Source organism: Bombus pyrosoma, linkage group LG2 (assembly GCF_014825855.1).
Source record: "Bombus pyrosoma isolate SC7728 linkage group LG2, ASM1482585v1, whole genome shotgun sequence".
NCBI lineage: Eukaryota > Metazoa > Arthropoda > Insecta > Hymenoptera > Apidae > Bombus > Bombus pyrosoma.
Window position 1 is genome coordinate 1,165,319 of NC_057771.1, and position 16,667 is coordinate 1,181,985.

The 16,667-nt window shown below is 28.7% G+C and overlaps 4 protein-coding genes across 4 annotated transcripts; 2 read left to right on the forward strand and 2 right to left on the reverse strand.

Annotated features, from left to right (window-relative positions):
- Positions 1–6,047: 6,047 nt before the first annotated feature.
- On the forward strand, positions 6,048–7,226 carry LOC122577613 (transcription initiation factor IIA subunit 2). The gene is made up of 4 exons (XM_043749011.1): positions 6,048–6,452; positions 6,618–6,722; positions 6,799–6,928; positions 7,071–7,226. The coding sequence occupies exons 1-4, from the start codon at positions 6,381–6,383 to the stop codon at positions 7,100–7,102; spliced, it is 339 nt and encodes a 112-aa protein (XP_043604946.1). The 5' UTR covers positions 6,048–6,380; the 3' UTR covers positions 7,103–7,226.
- Positions 7,227–7,528: 302 nt separating this feature from the next.
- On the reverse strand, positions 7,529–9,944 carry LOC122577606 (membrane-bound transcription factor site-2 protease). The gene is made up of 6 exons (XM_043748993.1): positions 9,744–9,944; positions 9,302–9,580; positions 8,845–9,195; positions 8,515–8,673; positions 8,136–8,393; positions 7,529–8,042 (listed from the first exon to the last, which is right to left on the reverse strand). Exons 1-6 carry the CDS (start codon positions 9,816–9,818, stop codon positions 7,674–7,676), a joined length of 1,491 nt encoding a protein of 496 aa, XP_043604928.1. The 5' UTR covers positions 9,819–9,944; the 3' UTR covers positions 7,529–7,673.
- Positions 9,945–10,333: 389 nt separating this feature from the next.
- Positions 10,334–13,488, forward strand: LOC122577609 (8-oxo-dGDP phosphatase NUDT18). The gene is made up of 4 exons (XM_043748998.1): positions 10,334–10,630; positions 10,903–11,434; positions 12,039–12,144; positions 12,215–13,488. The coding sequence occupies exons 1-4, from the start codon at positions 10,528–10,530 to the stop codon at positions 12,452–12,454; spliced, it is 981 nt and encodes a 326-aa protein (XP_043604933.1). The 5' UTR covers positions 10,334–10,527; the 3' UTR covers positions 12,455–13,488.
- Positions 13,489–13,692: 204 nt separating this feature from the next.
- Positions 13,693–16,486, reverse strand: LOC122577608 (zinc finger protein 391-like). Its single transcript, XM_043748997.1, has 3 exons — positions 15,700–16,486; positions 15,226–15,450; positions 13,693–15,122 (listed from the first exon to the last, which is right to left on the reverse strand). The coding sequence occupies exons 2-3, from the start codon at positions 15,448–15,450 to the stop codon at positions 14,211–14,213; spliced, it is 1,137 nt and encodes a 378-aa protein (XP_043604932.1). The 5' UTR covers positions 15,700–16,486; the 3' UTR covers positions 13,693–14,210.
- Between the last annotated feature and the right edge of the window lie 181 nt (positions 16,487–16,667).

Below are 16,667 nucleotides of genomic sequence, written 5' to 3' on the forward strand. Positions count from 1 at the left end.
ATTTACATGTAAACACTGAAGTCGAACTTTCTTAACTTTTGGGAAATTTTCGAACAAATAGAGAAACTTTTTTGAGACAAACGTTTGCCTAATTTTCAATAACGAAAATTAAGAATTTAGAACTCATATGATTCTAAGTTTTGCGTAACATGCGACAAAATTTGATCCTACCCCAGGAAATCCTAGGAAATAGAAGCAGCTTTCCCAAGTATATCCAACGAATCGAAAAACTGTAAAAAGCGGTGAACCGACACTTTTCACGTCAAAAGATTTTTACGTGTGAATCATAATGCGGCAAATCTCGTAAGTCCAACCAACTGCGTCGGACGAGAAAACGTCTATTGTAGTGTGCATGCCTTAAGCAGCGGCACGCTTCGAGGTGGGTGGAAGGGAGCAGAAAACGGGGTGTGCGCGTGGCCGGACTCGTGACGCCTGCGTCAATCTGCGATTCATTGCCCTGGCAACGGCGACGCTCATCGTCGTGCCTTTTTCTCTTTCCCGCTAAGCTCGATCGCCGTTTCACTTATCTCTTTCGACATACGGATATTCCCATTTTCCTCTTCTACCGACTTCCGTCTCCGTCCCACTAGTCGCACTTCTTTCAACTGCTAGATGCTCCTTATTCTCGTATCACGAGAACAAACCATTGAGGTTTCTGCGACGTAACAAGTGGATATCCTCATTTCCTACACGATCATTTCCCGTGCTTCTACATCTTTCACTGTCTTTGCGGATTTCGTTTCTTCTACGAGAACTCGATTCGGAACGTTATTCGACGTATCGTTTTTCGATAATCGCGCGTATTTGGAGCAATTTTCAACGAATACGAAGCCATCTAGCACGATTTTGATTCAAAGAAAGTCGAGAGATTATTTCAACGATGTTTATTCGAGACACATCTGCAAATTTAATTTCTGTGCAATTAGGAGAAGCAAACCGCGTTTTGATATTATTCTTAAACACCGCGAATTAAGAAGCTACTACTTTTCTTCTGATGTAGAAAAGAGGAAGAAACGTGCTAATATTTTTCACGCTTTCAACGGAAAATACACATTTTCTCAGTTTGGTAAGTTTACGAAAAGTGCCACGAATTATTTATAGAGAAACGTCACACAATCTCAATACCCCTATATTTTTCACAATAAAAGTCATTCTCATTAATGCTTTCCTACATAATTTAGAATTTAATACCATTTCCAGAGATTTATTACTATCCCGAAAAAAGATAAAATGAAAATCGTTCCGACATTAAAGGACGCAAATAAAACCTACTAAACTACGACTTACAAAGAACACGTATATTTCCTGGTGCACCCCTATACTGTCTGGTAAGTGATGCGTAACGGAAAGAAAAGGAGTTTTCCAAGTCTGTCGACTTAAGGCTCGAATCATGTTACCATTTTATCGACGAAAAGACGAGACTTGCTGGTGAAAAACATAACTTCCACTTTGAATAGTATGCCTTAAATGGTACATTCCTGTAACTAAAGAAATTTCTTTCTAGAACGTTCCTAAGTATACACTGTACTGCTATGTACCAAGATTTCGTCCTAAGTAGAATATCTACACCTAATGTAGCACCTCAGGAAAACTTCTTTCGAAAAATCGATTTAAATACTCTTGCTGCTCGCGATGCTAGCGATGGACTTACCTAAATCTGTATCTAGGAAGACCCAGTTTCATTAGATTCGCAAAAGAAGAAAATCTTTCTAGATAGTCGCTCCCTCTTTTATTATATCCAGCACTTTCCACTTCCATCGATTGAATAACGAAGTCCCTTCCCTGCCGTTCCCTTTATCGCAGATAAAGTTCTCTGTCATAATAACTTTGACGTCTTTAAATGGTACGTATATCCGTAATAAATTGTTCTTGCAAACTTTCTAGATGGCAAGCTATATAAATAGTCTCGTGGAATCTCCCCCGTACCGTGCGTTTCCTACAACCCACCTTTGCCCCGAACCAACCTCAACCCCTCTTCGAGACGTCGCTATACTACTCTTAAAGATGCTTTTCATTGCACTCCTACACAGTGGAATCCGATCGATGCGAGTGTCCCGTTCTTTCGCGGGTAACTTGCTCCGTTCAATGTCCTCCTCCAACAAACCGGACCTCGAATCCTACTATACGCATCTTCCATTGTGTATTTCGCGACCTTATCTTCTTTCGTTCTCACTATCCCTTAAAATCTCTATCTCTTTCCGCATCTGCTGTTTCTCCGCTGTCCTATTCTTTACGGGCAGATACGAACTTTGATAGTAACCCTTGGAGAAGTGTGGCTAGCTAGATATGTATGCTTGTTCCACCAGTTCTCATGACTTGCAGTTTCGTTTCCTCTTTCAAAAATCTTACCACGGGAAGAGTTGTTGATTTGCCTTTATTGGTTTCTTCTAACCTTGTTGTCGCGAAAATCCCTACAGTTTCGTTCCTTGTACCTCTGCGGCCCTGTTAGCTACGTTTTAATCTTCTTGCCTAATTCATTTCTTTACCTCCATTGTTACCACTCGTTACGGTTTACATCGACTTAATTGACTTCTGCTTTGCTTCAGGCCAAGGGACGTCGACAAGATCGTAAATGTGAGCACGAATATGTATGTGTGTGCTTGTGCGTGCATTTACATAGAAGACTGATTGGTACGTGTGGTTGATTTATTTGAATATCGAAGATCAACGATTTGAATCGCTGAGAAATTCAATCGATGCAGTATATTCAGAAAGATATAAACGATGAGTGTTCACAAAGAACATTTAAATAATAATAAGATATTGCTGACGATTCTATCAAGTTCGAGTACTCCTTTCACACCTTTCATCGACACCTTCTAAAAGGTTTAAAAAGCAACGACGATTAAACATTTTTCATCTTTGATTGAATTGAAAATACAGTCGAAGGATCATTTGAATTTTACGCCGTGTTTTCGAGTACTACGGTGATAATAAATCTGAATCTATTACATAGGATGAATACAATTTTCGTAAGCTAAATTCACAGAAATGTCTATTCATTCCTGCTTCGAGACTTCATACCTCTTCCGATTTACCGAGAAAGGTTTTGCATGCGCGCTGAAGTTTTCATCCGCAATTACTTGGACATCTAAACTTGCTAAATACTGTAATAAGACTTTCTCTCATACGTCCCATCTGTTTAACCGAATTAATGAAGTGAACTTATTCTTATTAAATACTGCTTTTGATATTATGCTATTAATCGACTGAGAATAAAAAGCGATTGAATATATTCTTGTAATATTATTGTAATATAATTGTAATATGATTTCATTGTATCTGTTATTTTTTATCTCTTACCTTAATTCGATATATGGAATTATTCATTGTATATCTTTTTCTAACAAAACCATTTCAATGCACAGGATAAAAATAATTATAACAATAAACCATATGTTTATATGTATTTAGTACACACTAATAATATCAATATTTGTACGTATAGTATATAAATATTATTGTAATTTGACAAAAAGCTAGAGATGTAGGAAGTAAATACTCGTATATGAAGTAAGTTATCAAAACGAGTTCAAAGAAGCTTTAGAGCAATAGCTTGCAATTTGGAACCAATCATTATTCTCGTAGTTTACCAATTTTTAAAGACACAAGCAATCATGAACAAAAGGAATCCGATTTTAAATCGTTGATGCACCCAGTTATTATTATCAGAAAATATACTAGTCGAAATTCTAATTGCCTTACTGAAATCGCTTAATGGCATAACAAAAGAAACAACGCAGCTATAAAGAAATATCAACATTGATAAATGGAGTCACCAATATGCAGTAGTCGTAATAGTCAGTATTTAACTGCAAAATGTGCCAAAATACCGCAGTACTCTGTTTCCAACAACGTCACAGTGAAATGATCTAGAGCTGAACACTAGAGTTTTAAAGACAACTCATATAAATGAATAGAAACATAGAAATTTTAAAATTCTTTCAGTTGCAAAAATTCAGCTATTCTTACTATAATATCGAAATTATAGAAAACATAGAAAAATTTATCTAATAAAGGGTACACGATACAGAGTCAATTCATTTCATGAATATTGCATTTGTCCTAATCCAAATGATACAATTTTATTGTAACGTAGTAAAAACATTAATCTATATTTGTTGCACGACAATTTTAACGTAATGAAAGTATTAAATAATTCCAACAATTGTACTTTATCAGAAAGGCAATTAAAAGGAATATGTTCACAGTCTTCAATGGCTATTATTAAAAATCTTAAATAGGAACGAAAACGGAATTATACGGTTTCAGAACCACTTTATAAATATTATGATGATAATGTATTAATTATTGAACAACGATCAGTTTGGTATACACGGCAAAAAGTAATGCCAAAAGTAGTGGACATATAAGAAACATGTATGTTCAATGCCTTTTTAAGGAATTGGAATAATCTAAATATAAATTCCTAGAATTTTAATAAGGAAAAAGAAACTTACCAAAATAGAATTTCATCTGAAGAACATCAATTTATTCTTGCATTTGATTCGTGCTATACATTTTTTACTTAGCGCCTGAAATTTTAGTGCATGAATCGATATTTTATCTCGTATCTCGTTATAGCAACTTAATACTCTTTATATTTAAAATTTGAATTCCCATCGTAAATTAACTTTGCCAACGTACCATGTGCGAGTCAATAAACTTTTTGATATTACTTCCTCTGCTGCTCCGTTAAGTTCCAGGTCTGATTATTAAATGATTACCTATGGATGTCATGATGAATACAAGATTAATAAGCATACTCAATTAATTGAACGTTCCGAAATGATACCTGATTTTTAAGTTTCTAAAATTCCAATATGTAGTACCTTTACATCTAAATTATACAGTCGCGAAAAACATTCGCTTTAAACGTTTGACTATTCTTCGTTCCCTATTTTGCTCACGAAAGTCTATACGTTACGTTAATTGATATGTCACTACCGACATGAGCGCGAACGTTATAACTCGTGTTCCACAGAAGATTTAAAATTACTCTCTAAATTTTGATTTGTCTGCGCAGAAAATGGTGGGGAGGTACGATGGAAGTATCACTGTGTTGCACCACGTGTCTACTTGGAAAGTTCGCAGGATAACCGATGACAGGCCACGTTGGTGTTACAGTTACCTACCGTATTGACCATATTCAGATAGCGCTATCAAACATTCACAAGGTATACGTGTTGCATACGCGACTGGAGGACAATCCTATGTTGTTTTACACGATACATTAGCTTCTGTTCTCGGTAGGAATGTTACTCTTGACATTTTATCATTGCTATGCATTCTATAAACAAAAGTTTTCAAAATTAAACAGTATTTAGTACATATATAGTTACATGTATAACCTTTACCGTAAATAAATAAATACTTCGCAAGTATGTATCAGGAAACATTTTAAAGTTGAACAAAAATAAAATACATTTGTTAATTTATATTAGTTATTGATATAAGATTATGTTTATTTAACATAGTCCTGTATTATGTGTAGAACTTTCATTTACCGCGCAGTGTCGTTTCATATGTATGCATGCACTCTTGCCTCCATTTTTAGAATAGTTCACATAATCGTATTGGAAACCACTTAATCAGATTACTATTAAAAATCAGTATTAAAAAAATTCATCAAAATACTTTTCAAAATTGTAGTATTATATATAACAGCAATTAAAATTCAAAATAAATTTTTTGAAAAAATGAATAGTTTCTCCTTTCAAATGATAGGATACAAATGATAATTAATGATATTTTGCATTCCTTTTCAATATTTTAAAATTTTATTATAATAATAAATAAAAGAATCACACGCTTTTTTAAGGAAATAAATTTTTAATATAGGTTTGATAAATATCAGATATATATGCAGCGTGAAAAAATATAGTATACAATCTTGAATTTGAATCTGCCGCTCTTGGCAATATCATTTTCTACTATACGGTTTTATTTATACAAATAGGTACTACACGGCAGGATTTTATCTAATAATCAGATATAAAGATATAAAGATAGAGTACACGAATCATATATATATATAAGTGGATGCGATATCGGAATAAAGAGAGAACGGTGCATAGAGATCTCTTGTGTCTTTATCTAATCGGGTATGGCATTAACGTCGGTCGTTGATTAATGTTATAATTACACATTTATTATACGAATGTTATTAGACAAGGACATAAGAAATCATTATGCGGCGTTTTCTTTCTATTCCTATATCGCTTGTTCAGCTCGGTCACGCACTCTATCTTTATATCTCTATACTAACAACACAGTTAATCAACAAATACTGTTTCCTATTTTCATTACGCATAAAGATTACTTTTGCATTAAAAGACCTCAATTTGCTTTAATATTGTGCATATTATACATTAAGGACAATGTCTTATCAATTATATCGAAACACAACATTAGGTAATACGTTACAAGAAAGCCTCGATGAGCTCATTCAGGTATGTTCACAAAAATATGTAATATTGCGGTTAATGTTGTCGATAAACCAATTTTATTTCTGTCATCATGCAAACTATAGAAAATAAACATTAATATGATACACTTCAAATGAAAAATGTATAACCTATGATATTCATTTTATGTAATAATATAATATGTTATAGTATGGGCAAATCACACCTCAGTTAGCAATTAAAGTACTATTACAATTTGATAAGGCAATAAATCAAGCACTTGCAGCCAGAGTCAAATCACGACTTATATTTAAGGTAACTAATGTTGATATTTGATATTGATTACTTTAAATAACATTGATTATAACTATCATTTCTTTAAAATTTTTAGGCTGGTAAATTAAACACTTACAGATTTTGTGACAATGTATGGACCTTTATGCTTAATGATGTTGAATTTCGTGAAGTTCAAGAAATTGCAATAGTAGATAAAGTTAAAATTGTTGCATGCGATGGGAAAAGTATGTAATCCTTTATTTACTTTTATAACTGTTTAATTAATTATTTGTAATATATCTATATTCTAAAAAAAATATTGAAAACAAAAATAATGTTAGTAATTCTTATATTACTACAAACATTATAATTTTTGTACTATTACAGCATTGGATGGAGATGCAGCAGCAAAGCGATAATATCTCTTTCTTATACAACTAAATATATCATTATTATTATATTATACTAGTTATAAAGAAATTTCATTATATAATATATTATAATTTTATAATAATTCAAATAATAGATAGTAAACAAAACAAATTATACATATATATTTAATATAGGTATAGAATTTCCATTTATTTTTGAATGACAGTTAAATTTTGTTACACAACTAAAATCATAACACCACATTGAAAGTAGGAATAATAAATTGTAGCTGCCTTTTTTGTCATATCAGAACATAGCAATAGCTTTATTTTTATATTGTACTTAAACATAACTATCTAATCTACTTAGATTTTACATATTATATTTACTAATAATTTATTTCCAAAAAATATAGAAATATATAATATAATCTTCCTATGTGGTCCAATCTGTTGTTCCAAAGATGTAAATAATTTTTCAAACGAGACTGCAAGATTTATTAAGATATTTAAATAAGCGATACAAAGTGCCATTAAACTTATATAAAAATGTAATTCATAATAATGTACTTTGTATTCTAAATAGAAATTTTGAATATTAACAACATTCTTTTACTACTTATAATAATTTATTCATAAGTAGATACAATAAATTTATAGTAAGAAATAATGTACCTATACTTGTTATCGTTAATATAATGGTTTGTCTAACATTTTTATTGTGGGACGTAAAATTTAATAAATAAAGTATAAGTATATTTATAATATATTGTCCATCCAGAAAGAAACAAGGCACAATATTAATAATTGCTAATCCCGCAGAAAATATTGTAATATATTTGCAAAGAAGTGTCAAAGCTTCTGGTAATTTAGGATTTAAGAATGAATATTTAGGTATCCAATCAGATACATCAACAGTTCGATAGATATCTGCTGGGTGCCCGAAAAATAATACATCCTTTCCCTCTCTCCTTTTTATTTGAACAACCTGTGATAAAAAGAGAAACCAGTTTGTTAAATACTTTAAATGTTATTATTTGTTACGTGATTAATATCTAAATGTTTGTTTTTAAATATATACCTTGGTAACATTATCAAGGGAAGGTCTTAAACAATGAGTATCATGAAATACACATTCATGACTAGCATGACAAAAATTTTGAGACTGATTAATCATAGCTCTGGCTGGAAGGCAAGAATGAGGAGGTAAATGTAAAGGAGCTGCTTGTGGTCCCTCAATGTACTCAAAGCATAAACTTCCTGTAACTTCACTATCTGATGTACAACAGTTTATAGCACCATTAGTTTTTTGTTTTGATGGAACGGACTCATCATATTCCTAAATTAATTTGCTAATTAGGTTATGAAAATTTATATTATGCACAAATATACTACCATTACTTGTTTAAAAAAAGAATCATATTAACTAATGTAAGAAAATTATACAGAAAAAATGTTACCTGAATAAATGATTGTTTAACACAGTATCCAAGAGCTGGTTGATTAACTGTGTTTAATATACAATCGTACCAATCTTCAGTATATTTTACAGGACAGTCATTTATTTCATATATTAAATCCTGTTCAAGAAGTCCTGTTGGACCTAGTACAGGTGAATTCTATAAACGTAAATTTTCATAAAAAAGACTTACCATTCCTAATTCAAAATTGATCATTTGCTATCTATCTCTACTCTAATCAATTTTGTTTTCATATAATTTAAGTAAAACATAAAAATCATCTGACAATCAATGTATTAATATATAAGAATACATTATCAGAAGACTTACAGGTAAAATAGTCTTTACATAAATTCCATTCCCTATTGCATAAAATGGTGCCCAGAACCATGTAGAAAGCAAAAGAACGGTTGCAGCTACTGTAGCAAGTACTATGTTATGCCAGATTCCTGCACAAGTAACTCTTAGTTGATTTTTTAATGGTAATGAACTAAGTTGTTCACTGCTTATATGTACATAAGCTATGGGTATTGTGAAAGCAATTAATATTCCCAAACCAAATAACTGAACATCTTCTCTTGCTGCAGCCAATGCATGCCCTAACTCATGCATAATACTGCAAACTGCTAATGTAATGATATAGTATCCAATCTCATTGAAGGGCATATCTATGCCAGGTAACTGTAAAAAATAAAGACATGACACATATAATTTTATCAACAGAATTACATTTATTAAAGAATTATCTCGCAATAGTAAATTTAATATTATTCTAAGTTAAAGTTACCATAGGTTCTAATAAAGGCTCAGAATTAGTATTATCAAGAGATGGTCCATTAGACCATATATTAAACGTCATTCTTAAGATTACAATTATAGCAATTGGCAAAATAATGACACTAATAATCACTCCTGCATTAAACCAAGCAGTCCAAAATTTAGAGCGATCCATGCCCCATTTAATTATTTTACGATTAAATGCTGTGGTAAACCATTTTATTCGCAATATTTGAATTTCTAAACCAGTATTTTTCAAAAAATATAGATATGGATAATGTGAACATGTCTGTAAAATAAATGATATTCGTAATTATTATTACGTATAAATTATCAAGGATAATTATCATTAATATTTTATATTCACAAAATAAAATTTTTTAAATTATAATTCTAAACTTATATATAAAAATACTTATAATATTCATCCGTATAACATTCGTAAACTGTACCTTAAAAATTGTGTCAAAAAAGAATAATGAGCAATGAATGAGACCTATTACAATTAATACATTTAAAACTTCCATTTTTCGATACTTTATTTTGATTTTTTATGTAAACATTTCATGTTACATCTTACATCATGTATCAAGCTTCCTTTACATATAGAAGCGCATGTCGTACAACTTGTACAGAACTATTTGATTTTCCAAGTTGTAAAGATATAGTAAAATATAACTTTTTAACAGTTGCATTCCCTAGATGATAATAATTATTTTTGTAATTATATTTATATCATTAATGAATTTATATTAGATGTAAATTATGTTATGATTGATTTATAATGCAACATAATACAATGTTTTGATAAAAACAGTTATATTTTATAAATTAAATTCAGTAAATGTTTATGAAATTTAATATTTTAGCATTAAGTTTACAAATTTTTCAAATTATACTCTATAAATTAAAAATAATTTTTATCTTATTTTCATTCATGTCTTATTACATACTGTATTATTATATTCTAATAAAACTTTTAAGTATTACATAGGGAATTCGATATAGGAACGATGATAATCCAACCAGATTGAACTGAATAGTAATGACTTAGATACAACTACAGCAGGATGCACACGCCTAATTCAATTATGTATGAATTGTATGATCATTATCACTTTCACTTTGTTTATAACCTTATCTATCGTTAAATTAGTAGTAATGATATATGATATCTAAGATATAATTTGAATATTTGTTTTGTGTATATTTTAAAGCAATTGCTGTTATACTGACATGTCGTTATCTATTGAAAAACAAATTGAATTATTATTAGCTGGTCATCCATTAGAAATTGGTGACACGCATGATAGTACCCATGCGGTACAAGATGAAATAGGTAAAGTGAACTTTATGTGTAATTAAATGTTAATGTTTGAGAAATGATACTTCATTGATATATATATATGCAATTAGTTAACATTTATTACATACTATTATGAAGCTTATAAATGAATCAAAAAAATATGTTAGAAATTATAACATTTAGTTCTTTTAATTTTTGATATTGTTGATTTCATACATTTGCTCCCTTAATTTTATTTTATTTTTCATTTCTTATTGCAATTATTATTAGTTATTAACAACTTATACAAAAGAAACATGTCACAGGAGGAAAAGGAACGCCTAGTACTTATATACCAATTTGTCAAAAAACTGTAACATACATTGTTGCTGCTGTAGTGATAAATAATCAAGAGGAAGTATTAATGATGCAAGAAGCAAAAGCTACTTGCAGTGGAAAATGGTATTTACCTGCTGGTCGTGTTGAACCTAATGAAAATTTATTAGATGCTGTTAAAAGAGAAGTCTTAGAAGAAACAGGGCTTATATTAGATCCAGAAACATTGATACTAGTAGAATGTGCAACTGGTTCATGGTTCCGATTTGTATTTACTGGCAAAATAACTGGTGGTAAATTAAAAACATTAGAAGAAGCAAATGAAGAATCGTTGCAAGCATGCTGGGTGAATAATGTAAATGATCTGTCACTCAGATCACATGATATTATATCTTTGATAGAAAGAGGTAAAAATTATGTCACGAATAAGAGTATTCCACAACATCCATATTTAATGCCAATTAGTATACCATTGTCCAAATTATTGTTGCGGCTAACAATCACTTCGAAAAAAAGATCAACGTAAGTTACATACATTTGAAACATGCTTAATTTAAATTTATTTTACATTGAAGTTTCAACTTTATTTGTATAAATATATCAGTGCTTATGCTTGATTCCTCTTTAGTATTTACGCTTGCAGTATAAGGTCACTGGTGATAGTTTTCATAAAAGAACAACAACAATCTGATTATGACTGTGAATATGGATGAAGGCTTAGGTTGGAGTATAGTAGGTACACTTACATGCACATGCACTTGTACATATACATTTATAGCAATAAAATGCTTGCCTTTTTCATTTTAGTCCAAACTCGTACTATTAACAATGTAGATGTTCATAAATAAATTATGATTAACAATAATTGGAAACGATTATTTTATGATGCATAACATGTGCACAATAATAGTATGAATTGTATTATAAAATTACTAACTATATATATATATATATATCTTTATATTTTATCTAACAAACTGCATAAACAATTATTTTGTTTAAGATGTAAATAACGCATATTCGTTTGTATAGACTTAAAGTACAAAAATCTCGATAAAATGCCAACATTTTATTCCTTTTATAGTTTTAAATTGATATACAATTATGTATTATATTTTATCAACAGGAATAAATTGCATGTACTTGTATCAGATACCATGCCATTCCATTTACCAATTTGTGAAATAAATCCACATCGCAACCTTCTTTCTACTTTACATAACTTTATGAAGGTAAATATTTCTTAATATCTACCTTTTGATGTAGATAATTTTGTATTATAATCTATCATAAATTGTTTAGGAATTATTTGGAAATGGAGTTGCACAGCATAAACCACATGGCATACTTTCCTTAGAATTCAGTGGAGGGCAAGGAGGAGATGGACTTTGTTTAACATTATTAGTATCATTCAAGTTACCTGTGGAAGATGTACCTGCTACAGGAAAATTCATTTGGCATGAGCTACCTGAAAATCTCGCTACAAGTATTACTTATCGCTTACCACGAAACATGACAGTGCCTTTAAATGTTATACGATGATCAGATATTCATAGTTAGTGTATAATTGCATTTCAAATTTTGTGTATGAGAAATTTTATTAATTTTTCTTTTTCTAAAAAATGAGCTAAAAAATTCTTGGATTCGCACGCTCTTAATATTTTGACTATAATTATGCATTCAGTAACTTGCAATTTTACATTTTTACATTGTCAAAACAGAATCATAAAATTTCTTAGTTGAGAAATATAATTGAGAACAAAATAATTAGTACGCACGTACATTCGCACATAATTCTACATATACGCATATACAAACGAGGTATACTTATCTGATATTAATATTTTACAATTTCTAATTATATTAAAAAATATTTATGTTATATATTTACATTTTTCCTAGTCTGTACCAATGATTTTTTTAACAAGAATGAATATATAGTATGTAACTCACATACAAGTCTATAACATAATATCATTAATACTAATTATAAATAAACGATGTGAATGTATTTTATCAGAGAAAAACTGCTAGTATTTCCAGTTGGTACCAAAAATTTTGAGAAAGAAGAGATCTTTTTGCTTCAATCTTAAAACTCATGTAGAAATTTTTATAAAAATATTCATAATATAGATAAATGTAGGAAGCTGACACCCTGACAGTAGAAATTTATTTTTATATGTTATAGAATATTATAAAGAACAGTTATTTTATGTTCCAAATACAAGTACGTAAAATGTACAAATATAACAAAGTTTGGAAAACTTATTAAACTCAAATACAGACATAATACACTAGCATTTATGCATAAATATATTTGACATTGCAAAATAATAGTCACTTAAATGTGCAAAATCTGGGTAAAACACATAGGTTAAAATATCATATATACATGTAATACAAATATGTATCATATTATACAGATATGTATTATGATACATGTTTATGCAATGTTTAATAGAGAGTTCGAGATAATTTTTAATGTTGTTTACATAACACTTTTTAAAGTTTTCGAAGTATTTATAATTTATATAGACTAAGTAATTTTTTTTAGCTTATATAATATTTATTAACAATGTGCAACTGAAATAAAAAATATTAATTATAATTTAATATGTTTAAAGCAATTTCTACATATTTTACTATACATAAATAAATCATGAAGGCTGTGTTTTATACAAATTTATTCAATATCTTCTTTAAAATGATTTGTCAGGAGTATGAGTATAAAAATTTAAGACATAAATTACATGAAATTTAAAATCTTTTAATATCACAAAAAGTACATTAACATTTTTATAAAAAAATTTTCAGTTCAAGTATACTTTTGGCTTATTCTATACATAACAGTAGTATAAATCAAATTAAAAAATATATATATCAATATATTTTTTAATATTACATTATTTGGAGCAGAATAAAAAGAGATTTTAAAATACTTAGTCGAAATGTTGCTGTAAGTGATAAAATAAACAAAAAGTTTAATTAAAAAATTATAATTTTTTACTAACTTTACCATATTATATAATAATACATTTACAAATACTTATTATATAATGTGTAATTGCACGTATTTTCGATTGTATTTTATATATATAAGATGTCATGTAGAGAGATTTCACTTTTTACAATATAAAACTTGTAATTCCAAAAAATATATATTTATATATCCATAATTATTGATGATCAATTGCTGATCATTAAGAAATTTAAACTCTGATAATACATTTTTACAGCAATTATAATTATAAAATATATTCATAAGTTAAACTATCATTAAAGTACTTATTTAATATACTTAAGTTGATGTTGGTGTTAATACCCCAACTGCATTTGTTGACTCCTCATCATTACTTTCATTTTTTATAGGAACAATATTATTTTCAATAGGCATCAGTTTGATATTAGTATTTTGAATCATTGATAAATTATTGAATGAATTTATAGATGTAGTGTTATTAAGATTTGCAGTACATAACACTTGCTTTTCATTATTTTCACATTGATTAATGCTAGTATTAATATTTACAATATGTTTTTTCATATGAGTCGTTAAATTTCCACTATGATAAAAGTCTTTCCCACAAACCTTACATTGAAATGGTTTAATTCCGGAATGTATTCTTTCATGTATTGATAAATTGCCACTATGTCTAAATTCTTTACCACATACAGCACATTTATATGGCTTTATACCTGAATGAGTTCTTAAATGAGTCGATAAGTTTCCACTGTGACTAAACATTTTTCCACATATTTGGCAACCATAAGGTCTTTCACCAGAGTGTGTCCTCATATGGATAGCTAAGTTCCCACTGTGGGTAAAACACTTTTCACACTGATTACATTTATAAGGACGTTCTCCATTATGAGTTCTCATATGTATAAATAAATTACTTTTATGTCCAAACTCTTTGAAGCATATTTCACATTGACATTTAAGTTTTTTTCCTATGTTTGTGTCTGAAGAACCTTTGGGTGGTCTTCCAGGACGATTAGATTTTATGGAAGATATGGGCTCTGAAATTGATACTATTTGACTTGTAAACTTTGCTGCTTGTATATTTTGAGGACATTGTGACTGTTCAGCTTTTTGATTCATGTCTATATGACATTGCTGATTCATTTGATTCAAATTTCCTTCTTGATTAACTTGAAAATTTGTATTATTTTGTACATAATTTTTCATATATGCTAAAGAAGTATTTTCCTAAAATATTTAATATTAGTAAGTTTCTTAGTGAAATGTTATATAGGTTTTATGATTTAGAAAATAAATCAATAAAAAAATTTATTGAAATTATAAAACTTACTTCAGATTGGAATAAATTATATTGACCATGAATTTCATTTTTTGGATGTATTTCATTTGATAACTGTGCGTGACTCCAAAAGTGTGATATCTCATTATATTTATAATCAACATCTTCTTCAATAAATGTTGGATATTTGGAATTATTTGAAGTATTAACTTTATCACCAAAGTTAACATCTTCTATTCCCATACATTCATGTTTTATTTGAACAGGATTAAACATCTACACATATGTATATATTAGAAGATAGTTATAATTAACAATATTCTTGCATTATTTACTGAGATTAAATACTAAAAGCTTGATTAAATTGATTAATTAGTCTATTAAAATAAAATACTGAATGCTGTAATTTTCAAAAGGAGAATGATCTTTAATTTGCAAAACTAAAGTTATAAAACTTGTGAAATAATTATTTAAAAGACAAATAATGGTTTTAGTGAATTTAAAATTCATGTAAAATACACATACACTTCAGAAAATATATTCTAGGATTAACAACCACTGCGCTATAATTCGCAATTCTTCATAGTTTGATAAAAAGCTGAATTTTTGAAAGAAACAACATGACAGACATACATTGTCACTTCACTACAGCTATTTATTACATATACATATATGTAAAGAAGCAATTATTTATATTACACTCCTCTCTGTTTATACACATTTCTTAGAATATCATCTACTACATTAAGTAATTAGGATGTTCTTTTATTAAATATATTAGAGAATTCAATTTGTTCCATAAAATATATAAATTTTTATATCGTGAAACAGTGCCATCTAGGAAAACTATGTTGTTTCGTAAAGGTTTCGAATTTAATATAAACTAAGTATTTTATATATTTTTTAATTTCAAAAAGATTTAATTTAGATTAAGATCACATTTATACATTTAGAACAACCATTGACATTTTAATACCGTTTTGTTTTGATTCATCATTTGATGGAAATGACTTTTGATTTAAATTCAAAATATTATTTATTATTCTTGACAATTCTCATACTATTGATTATAAACCATTATTCATTTGTATAATTGTATACATGAAATTATTTACAAAATCTTTAATTTGCACATGAAATTAACAAAATATAAAATACAATATATGTGAATAAAAATCAAATATGCCGATAAATGTACGTACACAATTTATGTGTTTGTCTGTATACATACAGGAAAAAAGCAAGGAAAGAGTAAGAAAAGTAATACAATAATTTCAGGAAGTATATTAGTTTGATCTCATTAATAAGACGTATTGGAATTATATTATTCATATATGTAATTTAATGTCATGTACATTAAAGAAACAAAAATTTTAATATTTAAAAGTAGAATAAGTTAACTAGACATACATGATTAGACATGCAACTAGAATTGTGAAAAAATTAAAATTTTCAATACATATATTCAGTATTGAATAATACGAAAATTCTTT

Excerpts from the sequence above, each read along its gene's own strand:
- LOC122577613 (XM_043749011.1), top strand. The coding sequence starts at position 6,381 with ATGTCTTATCAATTATATCGAAACACAACATTAGGTAATACGTTACAA. Across the intron at positions 6,453-6,617 it reads GCCTCGATGAGCTCATTCAG|TATGGGCAAATCACACCTCA; the intron begins GTATGTTCACAA and ends AATATGTTATAG. Across the intron at positions 6,929-7,070 it reads TGTTGCATGCGATGGGAAAA|CATTGGATGGAGATGCAGCA; the intron begins GTATGTAATCCT and ends GTACTATTACAG.
- LOC122577606 (XM_043748993.1), bottom strand. The coding sequence starts at position 9,818 with ATGGAAGTTTTAAATGTATTAATTGTAATAGGTCTCATTCATTGCTCA. Across the intron at positions 8,394-8,514 it reads TTAAACAATCATTTATTCAG|GAATATGATGAGTCCGTTCC; the intron begins GTAACATTTTTT and ends AAATTAATTTAG. Across the intron at positions 8,043-8,135 it reads CCCTTGATAATGTTACCAAG|GTTGTTCAAATAAAAAGGAG; the intron begins GTATATATTTAA and ends TTTTTATCACAG.
- LOC122577609 (XM_043748998.1), top strand. The coding sequence starts at position 10,528 with ATGTCGTTATCTATTGAAAAACAAATTGAATTATTATTAGCTGGTCAT. Across the intron at positions 10,631-10,902 it reads TGCGGTACAAGATGAAATAG|GAGGAAAAGGAACGCCTAGT; the intron begins GTAAAGTGAACT and ends AACATGTCACAG. Across the intron at positions 11,435-12,038 it reads ACTTCGAAAAAAAGATCAAC|GAATAAATTGCATGTACTTG; the intron begins GTAAGTTACATA and ends TTTTATCAACAG.
- LOC122577608 (XM_043748997.1), bottom strand. The coding sequence starts at position 15,450 with ATGTTTAATCCTGTTCAAATAAAACATGAATGTATGGGAATAGAAGAT. Across the intron at positions 15,123-15,225 it reads ATAATTTATTCCAATCTGAA|GAAAATACTTCTTTAGCATA; the intron begins GTAAGTTTTATA and ends TAAATATTTTAG.